This window comes from Oryctolagus cuniculus, chromosome 4 (genome assembly GCF_051225735.1).
Source record: "Oryctolagus cuniculus isolate XC-2025 breed Fujian yellow rabbit chromosome 4, ASM5122573v1, whole genome shotgun sequence".
Taxonomy (NCBI): domain Eukaryota; kingdom Metazoa; phylum Chordata; class Mammalia; order Lagomorpha; family Leporidae; genus Oryctolagus; species Oryctolagus cuniculus.
The window spans coordinates 80,117,649-80,139,822 of NC_142870.1; the positions used below are offsets into that span (position 1 = coordinate 80,117,649).

At 45.6% G+C, this 22,174-nt stretch overlaps 1 protein-coding gene across 31 annotated transcripts in view; it reads left to right on the top strand.

Annotated features, from left to right (window-relative positions):
- The window catches only part of KALRN (kalirin RhoGEF kinase), a 777,940-nt gene that overhangs the window by 34,382 nt on the left and 721,384 nt on the right, over positions 1-22,174 (top strand). For 4 of the 31 annotated variants that reach the window (XM_089331834.1, XM_051859230.3, XM_051859244.3 and 1 more), the window contains exon 1: positions 19,177-19,666. The exons of the other annotated variants lie outside the window; for them this stretch is intronic. In XM_089331834.1, coding sequence (XP_089187960.1) covers positions 19,594-19,666 — 73 coding nt within the window. In that variant the 5' untranslated portion in view covers positions 19,177-19,593. Of the gene's footprint in view, positions 1-19,176; positions 19,667-22,174 lie in introns of those variants that run through there. 31 annotated transcript variants of the gene reach the window in all.

Consider the following 22,174-nt stretch of genomic DNA (forward strand, 5'->3'; position numbering starts at 1 on the left):
AATTAAGTTAACATTTGATCTCACGCAGGGCAGTAGACCAAGGATTTTTTTGTGTGTTTGTTTTGTTTTGTTTTTGTCAAACCTTTCTTCCTGGCTTGCAGTATCCCTGTCACACTCACCCCTACCCCAAGCAAAATTAGAAGTCAGTAGACACAAATCTGCCTGTCTTCTTGAAGTTCTCCTCACATCTATCTTCAAATATCCAAGATAAACAGGTTCTTTTCAAGCAGACAAGATCTGTTCCTGCATCAAACCAACTCTCAGAAAATGTCAGAATGGAATTCAAATTCCTACTCATTCATTGATAATGTGTGCCAGAGAAGCTTTCCTAACCTCTCAGACCCTCAGTTTCTTCATCTGGAAGCTGGTATGATAGTATCTACTCTGAGTCGTGCAGCTTAGATAAGATAATGGATATGAAATATCTAGCATGGTCTAGCATGGTGCCTGGTCACCAGCAGAACACCAACTGTGGCTGTTAAAGACTGGCAGAGGTCAAGGCTGGACACTGAAGAGAAAAAGTCCACCATAAACTAGGAATAGTCCACTGGCTGATTCTTGGAATCAAGCACCAGGACTTTCAGCCTTTGTTGAGTCGGTGGATACTGTGGGGAGACAGGACTTTTGGATTATTATTAAAAATAGTTTAAAGCTGTATTTAAAATTTTATTTGAGAGGCAGAGTGACACTAAGTGAACTCCTATCTACTGGATTACTCCCCTAAGTGGTCACAAAGGCAGGGGTTGCCAGGCCAAAGCCAAGAGCTGGGATTTCAGTCCATATTTCCTATGTGTGTGGCAAGAACCCAATTATCTGAGCCATTACCTGCTGCCTCTCATGATCTGCATTAGCAGGAAACTGGAATCAGAGGCTGGAGCTGGACCTTGAACACAGGCACTCTGATGTGGGGCGTGGGAGTCTCAACCAGCATCGAAATCACTGAACCAAACGTCCACCCGAACCATTGGATTATTAGGCTCTGAAATGTGCATTATCTATCTGGGAAAAGTGACATCCTGAGAGGGGAGTTACCCATATGCACTTGACTCAAGAATGGGGAGCTTTTTCTCTTTAACCCAGGGCACCAGATGGGAGCAATGCATATAGAATGATGATGGAGAAAATTCCATGCCCCAGCCAGCTGGGATGAGCACAGTTGGATTATTTCCCCACTTCCCCAGGAAAGGCTGACATCACCTGACCCTTTCCAAAGAAGGCACTGTTCCACCAAACAGGTCAAAACCAGTGTCAGAAAGAGGGCTGAGAACCTGAAGAGGGAGCATGTCCGCTGATCCAAGAACAACAGACAACTGGCTCAGGCTGTGATTCACGCTGGTTGGAATTCACAGTCAGCAGAACAATGACCACATTCATGAACTGAACTCCTGCTTACTCTCCTATTCCAAGTCCTTCATCTTCCCTCCACACAGATGGCCAACTGTGCTGCAAGGCTTGTGTGAGCACCTGCAATTGTTGGATAGACTTGATTACTTTATAATGAAATCTAACATGAATGACTTCAAAGTACAGTTACAGGAAGGAAACCTCTTTGTAATCACTAGGAACACCAAATAAAACCCCATAGAGAGGCAGGCATTGTGGTGCTGTGGGTTAAGCCACTGCCTGCAACACCAGCATGCCATATTAGCGCCAGTTCAAGTCCCTGCTGCTCCAGCTCCTTGCTGATATGCCTGGAAAAGCAGCAGAAGATGGCCCAAGTACTTGGGAACCTGCCACCCAGACCTGGATGAAGTCCTAGGCTCCTGGCTTTTTCCTGAGCCAGCCCTGGGCATTGTGTGACCATTTTGGGAGTGAAGTAACAGATGAAGATTCTCTTCCCTTCTGTAATTCTGCCTTTGAAATAAATTATATATATATATTAAATTCCATTAGATTATAAAGTGAAACGGGAAGAAAGCATGTACGTCTTTTCCATTGCTTTCTATCTAGTGGCAGAAATGGAGTTTCTTGGGTGATCAATCATCATGGCTTACCTAGGATTCTCCTAGTTTTAGCACCAAAAATTCCTGTGTCTCAGGAAACCCCTCAGTCATAGGCAACTTAAACTTGGCGTATAATAAATGGCAAATAAGCCTTTGTAAATCAAAGGAAATACATTCAAAAAGCCAAAGTATAAGTGGAATTATAATGCAATAAATTGGATTAGTTGTCATTGATAGAAGTCTTCCTGTAGGGCTGGCACCGTGGCTCACTTGGTTAATCCTCCACCTGGGATTGCACCAGCATCCCATATGGGTGCTGGATTCTAGTCCCAGTTGCTCCTCTTCCAGTGCAGCTCTCTGCTGTGGCCTAGGAAGGCAGTGCTTGGGCTGCTGTACCCGCATGGGGGACAAAGGAAGAAGCACCTGGCTCCTGGCTTTGGATTGGCACAGCACCGGCCATAATGGCCATTTGGGGGAGTGAACCAACGGAAGGAAGACCTTCTCTCTCTCTCTCTCTCTCTCTCTCTCTCTCTCTCACTGTCTATAACTCTACCTGTCAAATAAAAAAAAAAAAGAAGAAGAAGAAGAAGAAGTCTACCTGTAACTTTTGGTCTGAGATTGAGTTTGGTGAAAACAGTATACTAGTTTGATTATTATAAACTCAGTTTGGGGATATTAATATTTTTCTCATTTCTGTCCCTTCTTTTGACCTCAGTTTACACATTTGGACAATTAGCAACAGGCTGCCCAAATTTTAAAACTGTCAAAACATGACTAGGATTTCTACAGGATATTTTCCTAATTGTTAACTTTCCCATCCCCTCTACACAGGAACCAGGTGTTTTACTATGATCCATAATATACACTTGGGAAGGGGGGAATATTGGTGTAATCAGAGAAATTCAACAATCCTTTATTGAGTGGCTGCTCCTGGCAGTTTGTTGGGTGCTGCAGGGCATTCAAAATGAGTGAAATGGGATCCTTGCCCTTGGCAGTCTCAAGCTGGGTGGGGGGAGGCTAACGTATGAATAAACATACATGAATATTTATGACATGAAGCAGGTTTGATACACATATGCTATTTTAATAATTTTAGTTGTGCCCCATGTGACTGTGGGAGAGATGGAGATTGATTTTCAGATGTTTACAAAAGGTTTTCTTGAAGAAAATGGAATTTAAGGAAGCATAGTTGGCTGTGGGGGTGGAGAGAAGGTGACTTGTCAGGTATAAGAGAGAGAATGGGTGTGGCTGTTAGTTGTCATAGGTCACTTCTTGCATGAAACTAACCACAAGGCCTTAACTAAGCAGAGGCATAATGTGAACAGCAAGAAGTCCAAGGCTGATGGAGCAGCCTCAAGCTTTCTTCAATATCCCATGCTCCTTTTCTCTTTCTGCTACACCATCCTTACTTTTCGGCTTTTTTTTTTGCCTCATGTTACCAAGATAGTTGCTCCGTTTCAAACTTCATGTTTGGACCAGGCAGGAAATAGAAGAAATAAAGAAAGGCATTAAAAAAAGAGGAAGGGTAGGGGAAAGACAGGACCTGTGTGAGGAGGGCAAAGACTGTCCAAATCCCTAGCAGACTTTTTGCTCAGTTCCATTTCATGGCAAGAAATGGGCTACACTGCTGTTTCTAGCTATGAAGGATCCTGGGGAGGTGAGCATTGTACCTGGATCCATTGCCTTCCTGAATAATAGCACAGTTCTCTTAGTGAGGAGGCAGGGAAGAATTGGGCTGGGGACAGGGAGCCAGCAGGGCCTGCCTGTGTACTTGAGCAGAAGCCTAAAGATAGGGAGAGAACCAGCTAGGGATTGCTGGATAAATGAGAGAATAAAGGATATACTTTTGTGGGGCCAGCACTGTGGCATAGCAGGTAAAGCTGCTGCCTGCAGTGCCAGCATCCCATATGGCCACCGGTTTGATTCCTGGCTGCTCCAATTCCAATCCACTCTCTGCTATGGCCTGGGAAAGCAGTAGAAGATGGCCCAAGTGCTTGGGCCCCTGCACCCACATGGGAGACCTGGAAGAGGCTCCTGGCTCCTGGCTTCAGATCGGCGCAGCTCCAGCCCTTATGGACATCTGGGCAGTGAGCCATCACATGGAAGACCCCTCTCTCTTTCTCTCTGCCTCTGCCTCTATGTAACTCTGCCTTTCAAATAAATAAATAAATCTTAAAAAAAAAAGTAAAAGTCATGGCCACAGTTGTTTTTTTTTTTTTTTTTTTTTTTTTAAAGAATAGATTTTTGTGCCTGGAATAAGGTAGGTGTATTACGTGTGTGTGTGGGTGGACTGGCGGGAGTGGGGAGGGAAAGGACAAGATAGTGTGGGTGGCTGAGCTGGTAAGTGCATAGGAGGAGTACTCTGGAGAGGACACTGGGAAATGTGAGCCCATTGCAAGAGGTATGTGGCCTTCACCTGTCTCTGATTCCTCTGCCAAGGTTCCAGAACAGCCTAGCTGACTGTGTTTCACATTCCTCCCCCCACAACACACATTCCTCATCTATAGTATCCTTTTTAAAAACATTTTATTCAAACACGGTACACATACCAAGAAATGCACATAGGAGTGTTTTGGTCATTTGATCACACTCATAATCAACACCCAAATTAACAACAAAGCATTATGAATAACCCAAGAGTTATCACTGTCATCAATATTCCCCTCATTTCTTTTTTTAAACATGAAATAAGAGTATTTTGTCATTTACATGATAGGATTCAGTGAAGCAATATTTATAACCATATATAAAATGATCTAATATCCATACAATTTTTATCTTCTCTTTATACATTAACTACCACAAATAAGAGAAAATATGTAATATTTTTCTTTTTGGGTCTGGCTTATTTCACTAAGCATAATGATCTCTAATTGCATCCATTCTGTTATAAATGTTGGGATTTCATTCTTTTTATGGCTGAATAATATTCCATGCATATATACCACATTTTGTATACCTGATAATTAGTTAATGGTCATTTAGGTTGGTTCCATATTTTAGCAATTGTGAATGGAGCTACTATAAACAAGGGAGTGCAGATAAATCTTTCATATGGTGATTTCATTTCCATTGAATATATTCACAGGAGTGGGACAGCTGGGTCACATTCTAGATATATTTTTAGTTTTCTGAGGAATGTCCATATTGTCTTTTATAATGGTCGTACTTGTTTACATTTCTACCAAGAGTATTAGGGTACCCTTTCAAAACACATCCTAGATGGAATGGGACAAAATATTTGCAAAATATCTATCTGATAAGGGATTAATGTCCAGAATATAGAAAGAGCTCAGGAAATTCAACAACAGCAAAACAAACATTCTGGCTAAGAAATGGGAAAAGAGGGGACCAGCACTGTGGTGTAGCAGGTAAAGCTGCTGCCTATAATGCCACCATCCCATATAGGTGCTGGTTGGAGTCCCATCTACTCCACTTCTGATCCAGCCCTCTGCTAATGTGCCTGGGAAAGCAGTGGAAGATGGATCAAGTGCTTGGGCCTCTGCACCCACATGGGAGACTCAGGAGAAATTCCTGGTTCCTGGCTTTGGATTGGCCCAATTCTAGCCATTGCAGCCATTTGGACAGTATATCAGCACATGGAAGATCTTTCTCTGTCACTCTCCCTTTCTGTCTGTAACTCTACTTTTCAAACAAATGAATAAATCTTTAAAAAAAAAAAAAAAAAAACGGGCAAAGAGGGACCGGCACCATGGCTCACTTGGTTAATCCTCTGCCTGAGGTGCCAGCATCCCATATGGGCACCAGATTCTAGTCCTGGTTGCTCCTCTTCCAGTCCAGCTCTTTGCTGTGGCCCGGGAGGGCAGTGGAGGATGGCCCGGGTGCTTGGGCCCCTTCACCTGCATGGGAGACCAGGAGGAGGCTCCTGGCTCCTGGCTTCGGATCGGTGTAGCTTCAGCTGTGGTGGCCATTTGGGGGGTGGGGGATGAACCAACAGAAGGAAGACCTTTCTTTCTCTCTCTCTCTTTCTCACTATCTAACTTTATCTGTCAAAATAAAAAAAAAAACTAATAAAATAAAATTAAAAAATGGCCAAAGGATATGAACAGACATTTTTCACAGGAAGAAATAAAAATGACCAAAAGACACATGAAAAAATGCTCAGGGTCACCAGCCATAAAGGAAATGCAAATAAAAAACCATAATGAAGTATTACCTCACCCCAGTTAGAATGGTTGTCATCCAAAAAACAAAACAACATAATTGCCTTTTTGACAATCAAGTTTGCTGTTCTTCAGTTTCGTGATTTCTTTTTTGTCTTTGGGAAATTTTATTTTACTCACTCTCAAAGCACTGGTCAGGGTAATTTTCCCATTGCTTAGCTCCAGCCTTGGTTTATTTCAGGGCAATGATTTCTGAAGATATTTTTAAACATAAAGAATAGTTAAAGAACCACGAACACCCTGTTAGTGTTAGAAGTAATAATGTCATTACTCTAAGTTAAGAATCAGCAAACTTTTTTTAAATTTTTATTTGACAGGTAGAGTTATAGACAGAAAGAGACAGAGAGAAAGGTCTTCTTTCCGCTGGTTCATTCCTAATGGCTGCTGTGGCTGGCGCTGCGCTGATCCGAAGCCAGGAGCCTTGTACTTTCTTCCAGTCTCCCATGCGGGCGCAGGGACCCAAGCACTTGGGCCATCCTCCACTGCCCTCCCGGGCCACAGCAGAGAGCTGGACTGGAGGAGGACCAACCGGGACTAGTTCCTGGCACCCGAACCGGGACTAGAATCCAGGATGCCGGCGCTGCAGGCAGAGGATTAGCCAAGTGAGCCATGGCTCCAGCCAGCAAACTTTTTTTTTTTTTAAAGATTTATTTTATTTATTTGAAAGACAGAGTTACAGAGAGAGGTAGAGAAAGAAAGAGATGTCTTCCATCCTCTGGTTCACTCCCCAAATAGCTAAAATGGCCAGAGAGGAGCCGATTGGAAGCCAGGAACCAGAAGCTTCTTCCAGGCCTCCCACATGGGTGCAGGGGTGCAGCAGGCTAGGGCTTTAACCTGCTGTGCCACAGTGCTGGCCCCAGCAGCAAACTTTTTTCAAGTGCCAGATAGAAAAGGTTTTTTTTTTATTTTTATTTTTATTTTTTTACTATACAGGCCATATGGTCTTTGTTCAATGACTCTAGTCTGTCCTTGTATAACTGAAGGAAGCAAAGGCACTAAGTTAGCTAATGAGCATGCCTGAACAGCAGAAAGAGATCCTCTCCTTTGCTCTTCCCCTCCCTTTCCTGCCCTCCCACATACACACATGTACATGTGTATATCTTTGCTCCCTATTTTGTAGTTTTCACTATCTTTCTTCCACTTTTGTCTTCATTCCTTTCTTTTCTAACCTCTCTGTTTCCCACTTTCTTTCCCCATCTTGATTCCTTTCTTGTCACCTGCTGTAACACATATACCTGAGAGTTGCTTAGCAGATCCTCCTAGCTTCTTGAGATGGCATCAGAGAGGAATCCTTATTTTCTTTTGGGCCCACTTGATGGACAATGACAGAGAGGCTCCTGAGCTTGCTGGATTAAGTGTTAAGTACACATAGGTCTTCTTGGATGTCTTTTAGTTTACAAGCTGTGGAATCCCTTCTGGCTCCCTTGGACCTGAACCTCTGAGATGGCTAAAGGTCTTTTTCTTAAAGTGTCAGTGGATGCTGAGGCATATTTGACTTTCCTGTAGTCCTTTTCAGTTTCTCTGTCTTCAGGATGGGTGAAGGTTGACAGGGAATGTGGGTGTGCAGACTCTAGGGGCAACTTCCTCAGGATCTGTAGGAAACCTGTAAGACTGTGTTCCCTGCCACTTTCCTCATGCAGGCAGGTTTTGCGCTCATCACATGCTTCCCCCAAAGACAGGATAAGAGGGAGTGGCTTTCAATGGCAGCAGGAAAGATTAAGAGTAGAGGTCAGAAGGAACTTCGGGGCTGTCCCATCTGTGTATCGAGCAAGGCCAAGACCAGGGGATGTTTTGGTGTGCCTTTGGAACTGTTAAAAGAACAGCACAGATTACTTCCTATCTTCACTCTAAACAGAAAATGGTGTGACAAAGGAAACAGCCTTCTGTTAGAAATTTCCTATGTAGTACGGACTGGGGGTGGAAATGAAGATTTGAAGCTCAAATGTCTTTCATCAGCTTCCTCTATGGAGACTGACCCTTGGGGTGCCAGCTGCTCATGGCATCAGGGAAAGCTGTCCACTGATGACCACCCAGCTTCAGAATTTTCTGTCTGCTGCTTTTTCTCTCTGCTCTGTCTTTCCCACAGCTTTTTAAAAACTATGCACCACTAGCTTCATTTACAAAAACAAAACAGAACAACGTTTGGAAACTTGACCACCCTGTCTAGCTACTGTCTTTTCGTTTTTCTCTGCCAACGCTTTGTGCACAGATGATGCTCTCGGCTGCTCCCTTTCCTCGCTGTAAGCTGGCTCATGTCCTGCCTCCAGCAGGCTTCCATCCTCTGCCTTGCGCCCTCCCCACCTATCCTCTCCTACAATCATGCTTGACTTTACTCTTCCTCTCTTGGAAGTTGCCCATCAACTGTCACTCACCACAATCCTGTCACCATGTCTCAGTTCTCAGTGCTCCTCAGTCCACTGTGGGCCCAGACATTTTGGACCTCCATCTGCCTCCCGACACCCTCTTGTCCGTTCTCCATGGCCAATATGCTTGTTTGGCTTGTTTCTCTGGCCTATCTTTTCTTCCAGTCATTGGCTTCACTTCCTCACCTTGCCTAGGGAGGCCAATTAGCAAGCTGTTGTAGAAATTCCATATCACAGAGCTGAAGACCGGGCTAGGATGGTATTGGTGTTAGAGGGGAAAGAGGGGGGCAAGATGATCTTTCCAAGGAAAACACTGGCTTATCGAGGAATGGGTGTAGGGGGAAGAAGAGGGGGAGGAGTCTAGTAAATCCATCAGGTGAGCTTGGGATAAGGAAGGCAGGAGAGTGGGAAGAGGTGCCGGTTCTAAGGGAAATTTGATTTGGGTAGAAAGCAGGACACAAGAATGGATAATACATTCAAAGAGGAAAGTTAATGGAAATGGACAGAAAACTTGTTATCTCATTTGCTCTTGCTGCCTCAGCCAGCTCCTAGCTCCTTCATCAATATTTCTAGCTTCCAGGCCTCTCCCAGGCTCCATGCTGACAGTTCTAATTGTCGATTGGATGTTAGCACCTGGATGCCCATCAGCAGCACTTCGGACCTTTCAGGTTACAGAGGAAATGAGTGTTGCAGGGAAACAGCATGGAACAGGCCAGGACTCATGAGCTCTGGTGTCTGTGGTGTGACTTTTGGAAGTCACATTACCCTCTGGTTACAGTTCCTCATTGATGAGATGAGGGTCAGATTATATAATAGCTTTAACCACCTTCCCATGTTTCCCCAGATGGGTTTACTCTTCATATTTTATATTCTCCATAGCCCAGGAGTGTCTTGGACTCTGCTCACCACCCTTCCCTCTTTTTTGCCTTTACCTGCTCCACTCCACATGAAAGCCATCAACACGTGCTATTGCTTTTTCCTTCCTGCTGCCTTCCAGAGCTTTTTGTTTCAGTCTACAGCACACCCTCATTTAAATGCTTGAGCACCTACCCCGAGACTATTTCTATGGACGCTGTCTACCAGGTTAAATTGCCTTCCTATACTATCTCCTCTTCCCTTCTTAAATCTTTAAAGAAAGGTTGAGAGAATGGAGTGTCTGCCAAGAATACTTGAGAGCTTTTTCTGAATAATGCACCTGAATGTCTCCCTTCCTCTACCCTGACATCTTTGTAAAAGATTTATTTATTTAATTGAAAGGCATGGCCACAACAACCAGGGCTGGGTCAGGCTGAAGCCAGGAGCTCAGAACTCCGTCAGAATCTCCCATGTGGGTGGCAGGGGCCCAAGTATTTAGGCCATCATCCAGTGCCTTCCCAAGTGGATTAGTAGGAGCTGGATCAGAAAGGGAGCATCCAGGACTCCAACTAGCATTCGAATGGGATGCCAACATTGTAGCCAGCTTAATTTACCCACTGTGCCATAATGCTGGTTCCTATCCTGACATTCTTATGCATCCTGTGAAAAAGTTTCTCCAAGTGATCTCTCTCTCTCTCTCTCTCTATATATATATATATGAATTCACATTATGAAAATTGAAATATTTAAATATTATATATACATTTCACAAGCCATGAAACCCTCCCAAGATAACTGGTATGTTCTTAAAAGTACATGAAGCTTCATCTCATTTATTTAGGAAAATTGTCTTTTTTTAAGATTTATTCATTTATTTGAGAGGCATATTACAGACAGAGAAAGGGAGAGACAGACAGAGAGAGAGAGAGATCTTCTATCTGCTGGTTCACTCCCCAAATGGCTGGCACAGCTAGAGCTGAGTAGATCTGAAGCCAGGAGCAAGGAGCCTCCTCTGGGTCTCCCACATGAATGCAGGGGCCCGAGCACTTGGGCCATCTTCCATTGCTTTCCCAGCCATTAACAGAGAGCTGGGTCAGAGGAGGAACATCAGGACATGAACCGGCCCCATATGAGATGCTGGCACCACAGGCAAAGGCTCAAGCCACTTTATCACAGTGAAGCCACGTATTAATTGTTTTCTCTTTTTAGAAAACAGTTTTATTACCATGTACTTGATATTTGGGAAATTACATGTATCTAAGTGTATAATTTGATTATTTTTGACATAAGCAATTACTCATGAAAACCATCACTATAATCAAGAACATGTCTATTACCTCCAAAAGTTTCCTTGTTCCCATTTGTAATCCCACGTTCTCACCATTTTTTCCCAGTCCCTGACTATGGACACCTCCAGACAACCACTGATCTGCTTTCTGTCAGTATAGATTACATCACACTTCCCAAAATTTTATAAAAATGGAATCACTTAGTATATACTACACTTTGACTTCTTTCTCCACAGAAAATTATTTGAAATTCATCCAAATACTGAGTAGTATTCTGTTATATGGATATATCATAATTTGTTTATCCAATTACTTGATGGATTTTTGGATTGCTTCCTGGTTTTGGCTATTATACACAAAGTTGCTATGAACATTTGTCTTTGTATGCATATGTATGCATATTTTTATTTCTCTTGGGTAAATACCAAGAGTGGAATGGCTGGGTTGCATGGTAGGTGCATCTTTAGCTGTTGAAGAAACTGCCCAACGGTTTTCTGAAGTGGTTGCACCATTTCACATTCTCATCTGAAGTGTAGCAGAATTCCAATTCACGTCCTCCTCCACATCCTCACCAACAAGTTCTGTGTTTAGTCTTCAATTTCAGAGAATGTAATAGATCAAAGTATCTCATGATTCCAATTTGTTTCTCTAATGACTAATAATGTCAAACATTTTCTCATGTGCTTAATTTCTGTCTGTATTCTGCTAAAGTGGATGTCTATTCAAATCATTCACCCAATTTTAAAAAATGAACTGTTTGTTTTCTTATTATGAAGGTTTGAGAGTTCTTTGTACATGCTGGACACAATTCTTCATAAAATATATGATTTTCAAATATTTTCTCCTAGTTTGTATCTTGTTTTGTCACTCTATCAATATGTTTTGAAGGGTAGAATGTCTTAGTTTTGATAAAGTCAAATTTATTGTTCTATTTTGTTTAGGAATTATTCTTTTGGTGTCATATCTAAGAAATCTTTGCTAACCCTACAGCCACAATGATTTTCTTCAATGTCTTCTAGAAATTCTATAATTTTAAGTTTCACTTTTAGGTCTGTGATCTCTTCTGAGTTACATTTTGTTTATGGTGTGAGATCCAGATCTAGGTTCTTTTTTTATACATGGACATTATGATAGGCAGAATAACCGTCTGCTTCTCAGAGATGTTTCTGTTCTAGTCCCCAGAACCTGGACTATATGTGGTCACATGGCAGATGGAATTAAGATTGCTAACCAGCTGACCTTAGGATAGAGGAATTATCCTGGATTTATCTGGATGAGTCCAATGTAATCACAAGGACTCTTAAAAGTGAAAAAGGGAACCTAAGAAAAGAAACAGAAAGGTAGCAGTATAAATGCACTTGACCCATGGCTGCTTGCTTTAAAGGCAGTGGAAGAGAAAAAGAGCCCCAGATTCATGTGGCCTCTAAAATCTGGGAAAAGCAAAGAAAAGGATTCTCTTCTGGATCTTCCAGAAAGAATATTTTGATTCTCTTTGATCTTTTCTTGAAAATCATTTAATGATAAACATGCAGACATGTTTCGGAACTCCTCTATGTTCCATTGATCTATTTTTAAAGATTTATTTATTTATTTGAGTTACAGACAGAGAGAGAGAGAGATCAATCTTCCATCTGCTGGTTCACTCCCCAGTTGGCTGCAACTGCCAGAGCTGCGCTGATCCGAAGCCAGGAGCCAGGTTCTTCTTCCCGGTCTCCCATGCAGGTGCAGGGGCCCAAGGACTTGGGCCGTCTTCTACTGCTTTCCCAGGCCAACAGAGAGCTGGGTCGGAAGTGGAGCAGCTGGGACTTGAACCTGTGCCCATATGGGATGCCAGCACTGCAGGCGGCAGATTTACCCACCATGCCACAGCACCGGCCCCTCCTTTGTCTAGTTTTACATCATTGCCACATCGTCTTGATTACTGTAACTTTATAATTAGTATTGAAATTGGGTAGTGTAAGTCCTCCAGCTTCTTTTTTTGTTAGTTTCAGCTTTTCTGGGTTCTTGCATTGAATCAACTTGATGCTTTTTACAAAAAACCTACTGGAATTTTAAATGGGATTGCAATGAATCCACAATTCGATTTGAGGAAAATTTACACATTATAATTTTGAGTCTCCTGGCCCATGACACAATTTACTTCACCATTTTCTTAGGTCTTTTTACATTTTTTCATAATATACTGTAGTTTACAGTTTATGAGTCTTGAATATTTAAAAATCAATGAGGTCTTCATATTTCATATTTTTTCATGCTAATTTGGTGACGTTTTAAAATTTCAAGTTCTAGATCTTCATTGCTAGCATATAACAAAACAATTTTTAATGTTGAAATCTTGCTAAACTCATTATTACTTCCAGTAGTTTTTTATGTATTTTATGAAAATTTTCTATGATTTGTCTATGAATAAAGACAGTTTTACTTCCTCCTCTCTAAATTGGATGCCTTTTTCTGTTTCTTATTGTGCTGGCTAGAACATCCAGTACACTGTAGAATAGAAGTGAGAGTGAACATCCTTGTATTGATCTCAAGTGGAAAGTACTCAGTCTTTCACTATTAAGTATGTTAATCATAGGTGTTTTGTTCCTCCTGAGTGGAGGAAGCTCCTTCTATCCCTAATTTGCTCAGTTTTGATCAGAGGCAGATGTTGGATTTCGCCACGTTTTCCCTGTGTCTGTCTAGATGATCATATGATTTTTCTTTTTAAATATTGTTTTCCGGGGCCGGCACCGTGGCTCACTTGGTTAATCCTCCACCTGCAGCGCCAGCATCCTATATGGGCGCCAGTTCTAGTCCTGACTGCTCCTCTTCCAGTCCAGCTCTCTGCTGTGGCCCGGGAGTGCAGTGGAGGATGGCCCAAGTGCTTCAGCCCTGCACCCGCATGGGAGACCAGGAGGAAGCACCTGGCTCCTGGCTTCGGATCAGTGGCGCACCAGCCGCAGCGTGCCGGCCGTAGTGGCCATTTGGGGGGTGAACCAATGGAAGGAAGACATTTCTCTCTGTCTCTCTCTCTCTCACTCTTTATAACTCTACCTGTCAAATAAATACAAAAAAAATATTGTTTTCCTATGGCTGCTTGAAAAAAAATACCCCCAATTGGATATCTTAAAATAACAGAAGTTTTTTCTGTCACAGTCCTGGAGTCTGGGTGTCGGCAGGCAATCATGTTGCAGCAGGGCCATGTTCCCTCTGAGACACAGGGTAAAAACTTCCTTCACCTCTTCCCGGCTTCTGGTGGTGACCATCAACCCTTGGCATCCTTAACTTTCAGCTGTATCACTCTAGTCTCCGACTCTAATGTCACGTGGCATTTCCCTGTGTGTGTGTCTGTCTTCACATGGAGTTTACTTCTCTTTATAAGGACAGAAATTGATGTATTGGATTAGAGGCCACGCTTATGACCTCATCCAAACTTGATTACATCCGCAAAGATCTTATTTCCAAATAAAGTTGTAGACTGGGTACCAGGGATTAGGACTTTAACACATCTTTTGGGAAGACACAATTCAACTCATTATATATGGTAAGTTACACTGATAGATTTTCAAATGTTAAACTAGCCATGTATTCTTGGTTTAAACCCAGCTGAGTGTGATGTATTATCCCTTTTATATATTATTCAATTTGATGATTTAAAAGAACTTTGCCTGTGTGCATGAGATAGTGGTCTACAGGTTTTTTTGTTTGCTTGTTTGTTTTAAAAGGCAGAGAGAAAGAGACAAACAGAGAGATCTCCCATCCACTCTTTTACTTCCCAGATGTCTACTGCAGCTGCGGTTGTCTGGCTTAAGCTAGGAGCCAGGAATTCAAGGAGCCAGGTCTCCCATGTGAGTGGCAGGGACCCAGGTCTTCAGCCAGCACCTGATACCTCCCAGGGTGTACATTAGCAGGAAGCTGGATTGGAAGTTGAAGAGGCAGAATTCAACCAGAGCTCCAATGTGGGATGCAGGTTTCCCAAGCGGTGTCTTAACTGCTGTGCCAATGCCTACCAGAGTCCATAGGTTTTTATTCCTTATATGATTTTTGTTCAGTCTTGAAGTCAAAATCATGTTGGGTTCATACAAATAGTTGGAGAGTATTCCCTTTTCTTCACTTTCCTGGAAACATTTTGTGGAATTATTATTAATTCTTCCTTTTATGTTTACTGTGAAGACATCTTGAGAGTGTTTTTCTGGGAAGCTTTTTTTTTTCTTTCTTAAATATTTAGGTTTTCTTTTTTTTAATGTGGAATTACAGAGAGAGAGAGAGAGGGAGAGGGAGAGGAGAGGGAGAGGGAGAGGGAGAGGGAGAGAGAGAGAGAGAGAGATCTTCCATCTGCTGGTTCACTATAATGGTCAGGGCAGTACCAGGCCAAAGCCAGGAGCCAGTAGCTTCTCCTGGGTCTCCCACATGGGTGCAGGGGCCCAAACACTTGCACCACTTCCTGATGCTTTCCCAGGTACATTAGCAGGGAGCTGGATCCTGGACACAGCCTGGCTCCCATATGGGATGCTGGTGTTGTAGAAGATGGTTTTTACCTGCTATGCCACAATGCCAGCCCCCTCTGGGAACTTTTTAAACAGTACATTTGATTTATTTAATAGATACATGGTCATATAAGTTATATAGTTAAGAATTTATATTTTAAATATCATTCAACTATTGAATAAGCTTTATAATTTGTTTTTCTTTAAGGAATTTGATCATTTAATGTAATTTGTCACTTATTGGCATAAAGTTGTACATAACATGTGTTGCCTTACTATTCTTTTTACATTGATGTCACCTCTGTCATTTCTCCTATTTAGTATTTAGATAGTATTTATTATTTAGATAGTAATTTGATTTTTCTCTCTTATTTCTTGATAGGTCTGGATAGAGGTTTACCAATTTTATTGATCTGTTCAAAGAATTCACTTGGTTTTATAGATTTTTCTCTTTGGTTTTCCTATTATCTATTTCATTGCCTTTTTCTGTGCTGTTTTTATACAATGCTTTTTTTAAAAGATTTATTTATTTATTTGAAAGTCAGAGTTACACAGAGGAGAGGCAGAGAGAGAACGAGGTCTTCCGTCCAATGGTTCACTCTCCAGATGGCCGCTCCGGCCAGAGCTGCGCTGATCCGAAGCCAGGAGCCAGGAGCTTCCTCTAGGTCTCCCACTCGGGTGCAGGAGCCCAAGGACCCGGACCATCCTCTACTGCCTTCCCAGGCCATAGCAGAGAGCTGGATTGGAAGAGGAGTAGCTGGAACTAGAACTGGTGTCCATAAGGGATGCCGGTGCTTCAGGCCAGGGCGTTAATCCGCTACGTCACAGTGCCGGCCCCATCTGTGCTGTTTTATTATTTCAGTTCTTCTACTTTGATTTCATTTTCTCTTAAAGTAGATAGAAGGTCACTTATTTGAGGGATTTCTTTTTAAAATAGGTATTTAACACTATAAATTTAATTCTAGGTACTGCTTTGGCTATATCCCATAAATCTTTATATCATGTTCTCATTTTTATTCACTTAAAAATTCTTTCTAGTATCCTCTTTAAGTTCTTAGATGGCCAAAGATAATTTAGTTAATACATAATTTCCAAATATTTGGGTGATTTTGATATTTATAAATTTGTTTCTAATATAATTTTCTCTGGTCATGAAGCAAACTTTGATGCTTATAAAACAATTGAAGTGTAGTTTGTATACCACTTTGAATTATTTTAATCCTTTTAAATTTATTGAGGATCATTTATGGCTCAGTATATGGTTTATCATGATGTTACTTTTGCACCTGGAAAACAAGGGTATCTACTGTTATTGAGTGGTGTATTCTATGCATGTTAGTTGGGTTAAGTTGGTTGATGTCATTGTTTAAATCTTACATATTTTAACTGATTATTTAACTCTTTACTCTATCAATTATTGAGTGGCACAGACATTGAAATCTAACTATAATTATGAATCTGTCTGTCCTTGCAGTCATACCAGTGTTACTTCATGTGTTTTGAAGCTCTCTCATTAGGTGCAGATACACTGATGATTCTTAGGTCCTCTTGATGAATTGAAGAGTTCCTCTCTATCTATGCTAATATTCTTTGCTCTGAGATCTTTGTCTTAATATATTAAGCTATTAATATAGCTATGACCATTTAACACTTTAATAGAAATTGTCACATTTCTTCTAAAAAAAATCTGTATCATCATATGAGGATACTTCAAAAAGTTAATGGAGGGGCTGGCATTGTGGTGTAGTAGGTAAAACTGCCACCTGTGACACTGGCATCCCTTATGGACGCCAGTTCAAGTCCAAGCTGCTTCACTTCCAACCCAGCTCCCTGGTAATGTACCTGGGAAAGCAGTGGAGATTGGCCCAAGTGCTTGGGTCCTTACACCCATGTGGGAGACATGGAAGAAACTTCTTGCTTCTGGCTTTGGTCTGGCCCAGCTCCAGCCATTGTGGCCATTTGGGGAGTGAATCAGCAGATGGAAGATTTTTCTCTGTCTCTCCCTGTGTATCTGTAACTCTGCCTTTCAAATAAATAAATCAATCTCAATACAAAGTTAATGGAACAATGGCATTACAATTAAGTTTATTTTGGAGCAAAAAAAAAAAACCTTTTGAAATCCACAGGGAATTCTTTTTTTGTTGTTGTTGTTGTTTTTAGAATGCTTGAATAAGGTGCTCTCCTGTTCCAGTTCACTCTTGAGATTTTGACAGCAATCTTCCTCTAAAGAAGCTATCACATTGCTGGGCCTCTGGTCCTGCATCTGCACAGTGAGGGTAGTTAACAGCAGCTCTGAGGTCATGCACATGTATGCGTGGGCAGGCCAGGGGCCAGGCATAGGGTTAAGGGGAACACTTAGAAAAGACAGATGAGAAATATTTTCATTGTCAAAGAATGTGGTGGGTAGGGGGCATCAGGCTGCACTGAGCCACTTTAAGAGATCAGGGCCAGGTGAATTAGATCTCACAGCAGTGAATTTGTGAACTACTGGGGTCTGATAGATGTCCCCACAGTGGGAGACAGTAAGTACTTACTATTCTTTTCTTTCCCATGGATGCAAAAGAAAATAGAGCATTTGTGAAATTCAGCAAAGAAAGTGATGAGTACAGGGAGCTAAAAAGCATTCACTAAAAACTTTAGGTGATTCATTTTATTTGCTATTAGGGTTACCCAGCTGATGGATAAAGGTCCTAGATAAAGAAGGATAAAGGCCCCAAAGAAGTTGGCCCCAGTAAGTTGCAGGAGACAAAGAGATTTGGGAGACTGTGACTGAGGGGTTGGGGACCATCAGCCTCTGGCCAACAGGAAACCCACTGGATGTTAGGTCAGACCACCAGCAGGCAGCCCTCAGCACACTGCAGCAGGCGCCCACCTCCAGACCCTCTGTGCGGTGGGCTCCGCACTCACACCGAACTATAAACAGACTCCTGGCTAATTATTGTTTAATGATTGCCTAAAAACCGATTGGCACAATACAATCACTGCATTAATTACCCCATACAGCATCTGCTTTCTCTTCTGCCCTCACCGCCCCCCCCAAAGCCCCTCTCCCCACTTTAATTGAAATTCAGCTTGCTGTAACACCTCCTCCCCGCCCCCTCCCTCCGCCAACTGGATCTCTCCATTCACACGAAGGAGAAGAACAAAACAGAGAAGGCCCCGGGGATTAGGGAGTTTTGACAGCTGTCCAAGGGGAGCGTGAGATACGGGCCAAGTACGGAGCCAGGACAGAGACAAATGAGAGACAGAAGAGGGTGACAGAGGGAGGCAGAGACAGGCAGGGGGGGCTCCCCAGAGGAGGCGGCCGACAAAGAGTGGCAGAGGCGGGCAGAGACGCTTCAAGGGGCGCTCCAGAGGGCAGAAGGAAGGGCAAAGCCAAAAGAAGGGGGAAACTAGCGAGCGACGGTGAGGAAAAATGCCAGAGGCTGTGGAGGGCGAGGAGGTAGGAGAGAACTTGTCAGGAAGGAGGGGAATGAAGTCCAGCCTCTAGAGACGGGGCAGCCCGGCTTGCGGAGCCCGCTGACGGTCTGAAGGCGGCGGGAAGGCGGCGTGGGGTGCCCCTCACACACCTGGGCGCGGGGCGGGGCGGCGGCGGGCGCTGAAGGGACCGCACCGAGCCGGGCCGCGGAGCAGCCCCGGCGAGCCTGGCGTGCGCCCGGCCGCCCCGCCCCCTCCTGGCCGCCTCCTCGGCCCGGGCTTTTCCTGCGGGGCTCAGGAAGCCGGCCTGGCGCAGCCCCGAACAATAGCTCGCGGCTCGGGCTCGGCTCCCCGAGAGCCGGCGCGGGGCCGCCGGGAGCCAGGAGTCGGCGCCGCCCGGGGCCAGCGGCGATTCCTCCGGCCCGCGCCGGAGCTGCAGTTCAGCTCGGAGCTACCCGGGTCATTGTTAGTCAGGACTGAGGGAGCGGGAGCCGGGGGAGGAGCCGGGGAGGCGGCGGCGGCGGCCGCGGCGGCGGGAGCCAGAGGGGGAGCCAGAGAGCGGGCGAGCGAGCGAGGGAGGGAGGCAGCGAGCTAGCGAGCGAGCAGGCGAACGAGGGAGGGAGGGAGGAGGTAGGGAGACAGGGAGGGTGGGAGGGAGGAGGAAAAATAAAGAGGAGAGAGCCGAGCAGGGCTGAACAATAGAGACAGGCGGACGGGCGAGGAGGAGAGCCAGCTGCCGCTGCTGGGGGACAGCGGGCGCCCAGGCAGCCTGGACCCCGGCCCCGGGCCCCGGCCCCGGCCACACAGCAGGCGGCCAGCGCCCTGCGCCCGGGGGAAGGGGTGCCATGGGGGAGCCGGCGGCAGGCGCCCCCAGCCCGCCGCGTGCCTCCGTCTGAGGGAGGCTTGGCGTCCTCTGCCCCAGCCCCGCCGCCCGCCGCCCGCCCTCGAAGCCCCGCGGCCGCCGGTTGTGCGGCCGCGGCCGCTGTGCCCAGCGCCCTCCGCCCACCGGGCGCCGAGCAGCCCTCGGCCCCAGGCTCTGCCGGCCCGCAGCTGCCCGCGGACGCCCGCCCCCAGTCATGAACCCCCCGGAGGGGGCAGCGGAGGAAGGAGGAGCAGCGGACTCGGACGTGGACGCCTTTTTCCGAACAGGTAAGCTGGGCAGGGCGCGGGCGGCCGGCGGTGAGGGCTGCTGCCTGGACGCGGCGTGTCGGACAAGTTTGGGGAAGGAGGGCTGTTGCAGGGGCGTGCGCGTGGAGGGCAGTGCCCCCTCGTCGTCGGGGCTGGAGTTGCCGAGATTCGCGTTGCTACGGCAGTGCTGCCTGCGATCTGGGAAGGGCGTGGGGGCTGGGAGCCGGCGCCCCTCGGCGATCACCCCAGTTGCGGGAGTCTGTGGCGGGGAGGCGGGAGGCAGTCCCCTCGAGCCGCCTTCTGGCGAGCGCGGGGATGGGGCGATGTTGGATCACTTTGCAGCGCGCCGCTCGTGCTACCGGCGTCCCGGCCCCTCCCTGCCCCCCCCCCCCCCCCCGTGCCTGTCAGCGGGGCTCCAGCCGCCCTGGGCCAACAGCCCTCCTCCCGGCCGGGTCCGGAGCCCGGGGGAAGCACCGGCTGCGGGCTGACTGACGGTCAGGAGCGGGGCGGACAGAGGACGATCGTGCCGGGCGCGAGTAGGGAGCAGGCGGCTCGGGCTGGAGAGGCAGACCCGGCACTTGGGCGGTGGGCGCCTCGGACCTCCTCATCATCCTCCTCCTCTCTAGTTCTGGGAACGGATGAGCTTTTCATAGGAATCACTCCTCCCTGGAAGAGTGAGTTAGCGTCCCTCTCACGCACACCCACCAAGTCTTTGCTCGGCCGTGGTGTGTAGAGCTCTGAAGTCTGTCAGCGCTTTGCTGTCCCCGCCACCTCCCTTGCCCCAGGTCTAGCTCCTCCGGGTCACTGGCCACACGGTCTCTTCCCCAGCACAGACCCTGACCACCTCCAGTCTCCAGCCACCTGTGGCCCCCCTGTTTCTCTAATGTCCAAAGAGTCCCCACCTCCCCTGTACTTGTGGCTTCTGCCAGCTCCACAGGTGTAGCTCTGCATCTCCTCACATGCCTGGAACCATTTTGTCTGGAATCTTTGTCCCAAGGAGCCCTATAAGTTATAGGGTCCCAGGCATCTGCCCTCCCTTTTGGAAAAGTTGGGTTAGAAGACATGAACCTGCGGGGTCAGGGGTCAGGTTTGCTGTGGAGGCTTTCTGCACATCCATCTGTTTCCTAACCCGGCTGCCTAGCACTGGAGGTCATCTGTAGGGAAGGAGGCGGGATGCTTTGTTGAGGAGACTGTGGCTGTGGAAATCAAGACTGGATTTGCCCATATATTCATTCTCCAGTTCAGCTACAGGGAAAGGGCTGAAGGACAGGAGCTGACACCAGGGCCTGGGGAAGTGGGAGGGGGCTCTGTCTTCCTGTGCTGCTTCCCCCCCACTCAACCTTCCCAGCCACCCTCCTTCCTCTCCCCAGACATGGATTTTATATACCCTTTCTCTCTCTCTCTCTCTCACACACACACACACACACACACTCACTGCCCAGCATCCAAAGCATGAATTCTAGAGGTGCCTGATCAGAGTTTATAAACTGGAATCTAGGCAAGAGATTCTGGGAGCAAAGTGATACCCCAAGAACACAGCAGGAGGACCCAGCTGGCCAGCCCTGCCCCCCTTGCTTCTCAGCTGAGGCAAAAGTCTGTGTTTTCTTAGCTCTGGAGGAAAGAGTCTTAAAGTATGAGCTTTCCTACCTTCCTTTTCTGGATCCCAACTCATCCTTTGGAGTCTACTTCTTATTTTTTTTCCTACCATCCAAACACTAGGTGCCATCCATTCTCTGTCCCAGGTCCCTGGAGTAGGGCTTGGTTCCTGGAGGTTTGCTTATTTCGGACAAAGAAATTCCCACAGTGTTAATATGTTAATAGCCTTCAATGTCCCAATGTCTCCTTTTCCCTTTCAAAATGCAACCTTTGGCATATATTGTCTAACCCTGGCTCAAGTCACAAAGTAAGCAGCAGATGGGTTCAGTCTCTTGTGGAACTCCTTCCTTCTGGGGATATTCTCCTTCTGCTTGGGCTGCCCTGTTGGGGCTCAGGGGAAGGTCAGTACTGGTGTGCACTTAGACCCAGATAAAAGTGAAATCTTCAATGCATAAACCTTGGAATGACTGATGCCAGGTAACAGGTTGTCAAGAAAGAGTTGATCCAGACCACCACCTACCCTATGGGGTCCCGTGTTCTCTGCTTGGCTCTCTGCTGTTTCCTGATGCTCATCTTAATTTCAATCTCTAGCCTAGGCTCTTGCTGGGGATTCCTAAGCCTGGATGAGCCATGTTTTTGAACCTTCCTCCTTCTGATTCCCCATCTCTGTGGAACATAACAGTAGGCTTGGTAGGATGAGTAGATTATAAATTTATTCAGCTGAACAATTGGGAAGGCGTCAAACAAAGTTTCAAAGTCTCTAGCACCAGGCTTAGTTCCTTCTTTCTGGTGGAAAGTCTTGCATGCATAGAAGTCAGATGGGCAATTGCTTTGTCAAACTCTGGCTAACTGTGCCTCTAATTAGGCATATTTCAAATGATTCTGTCATTCTGCTTCCTCACTTGTACTCTTCTGATTATTTGGCATTTCAGT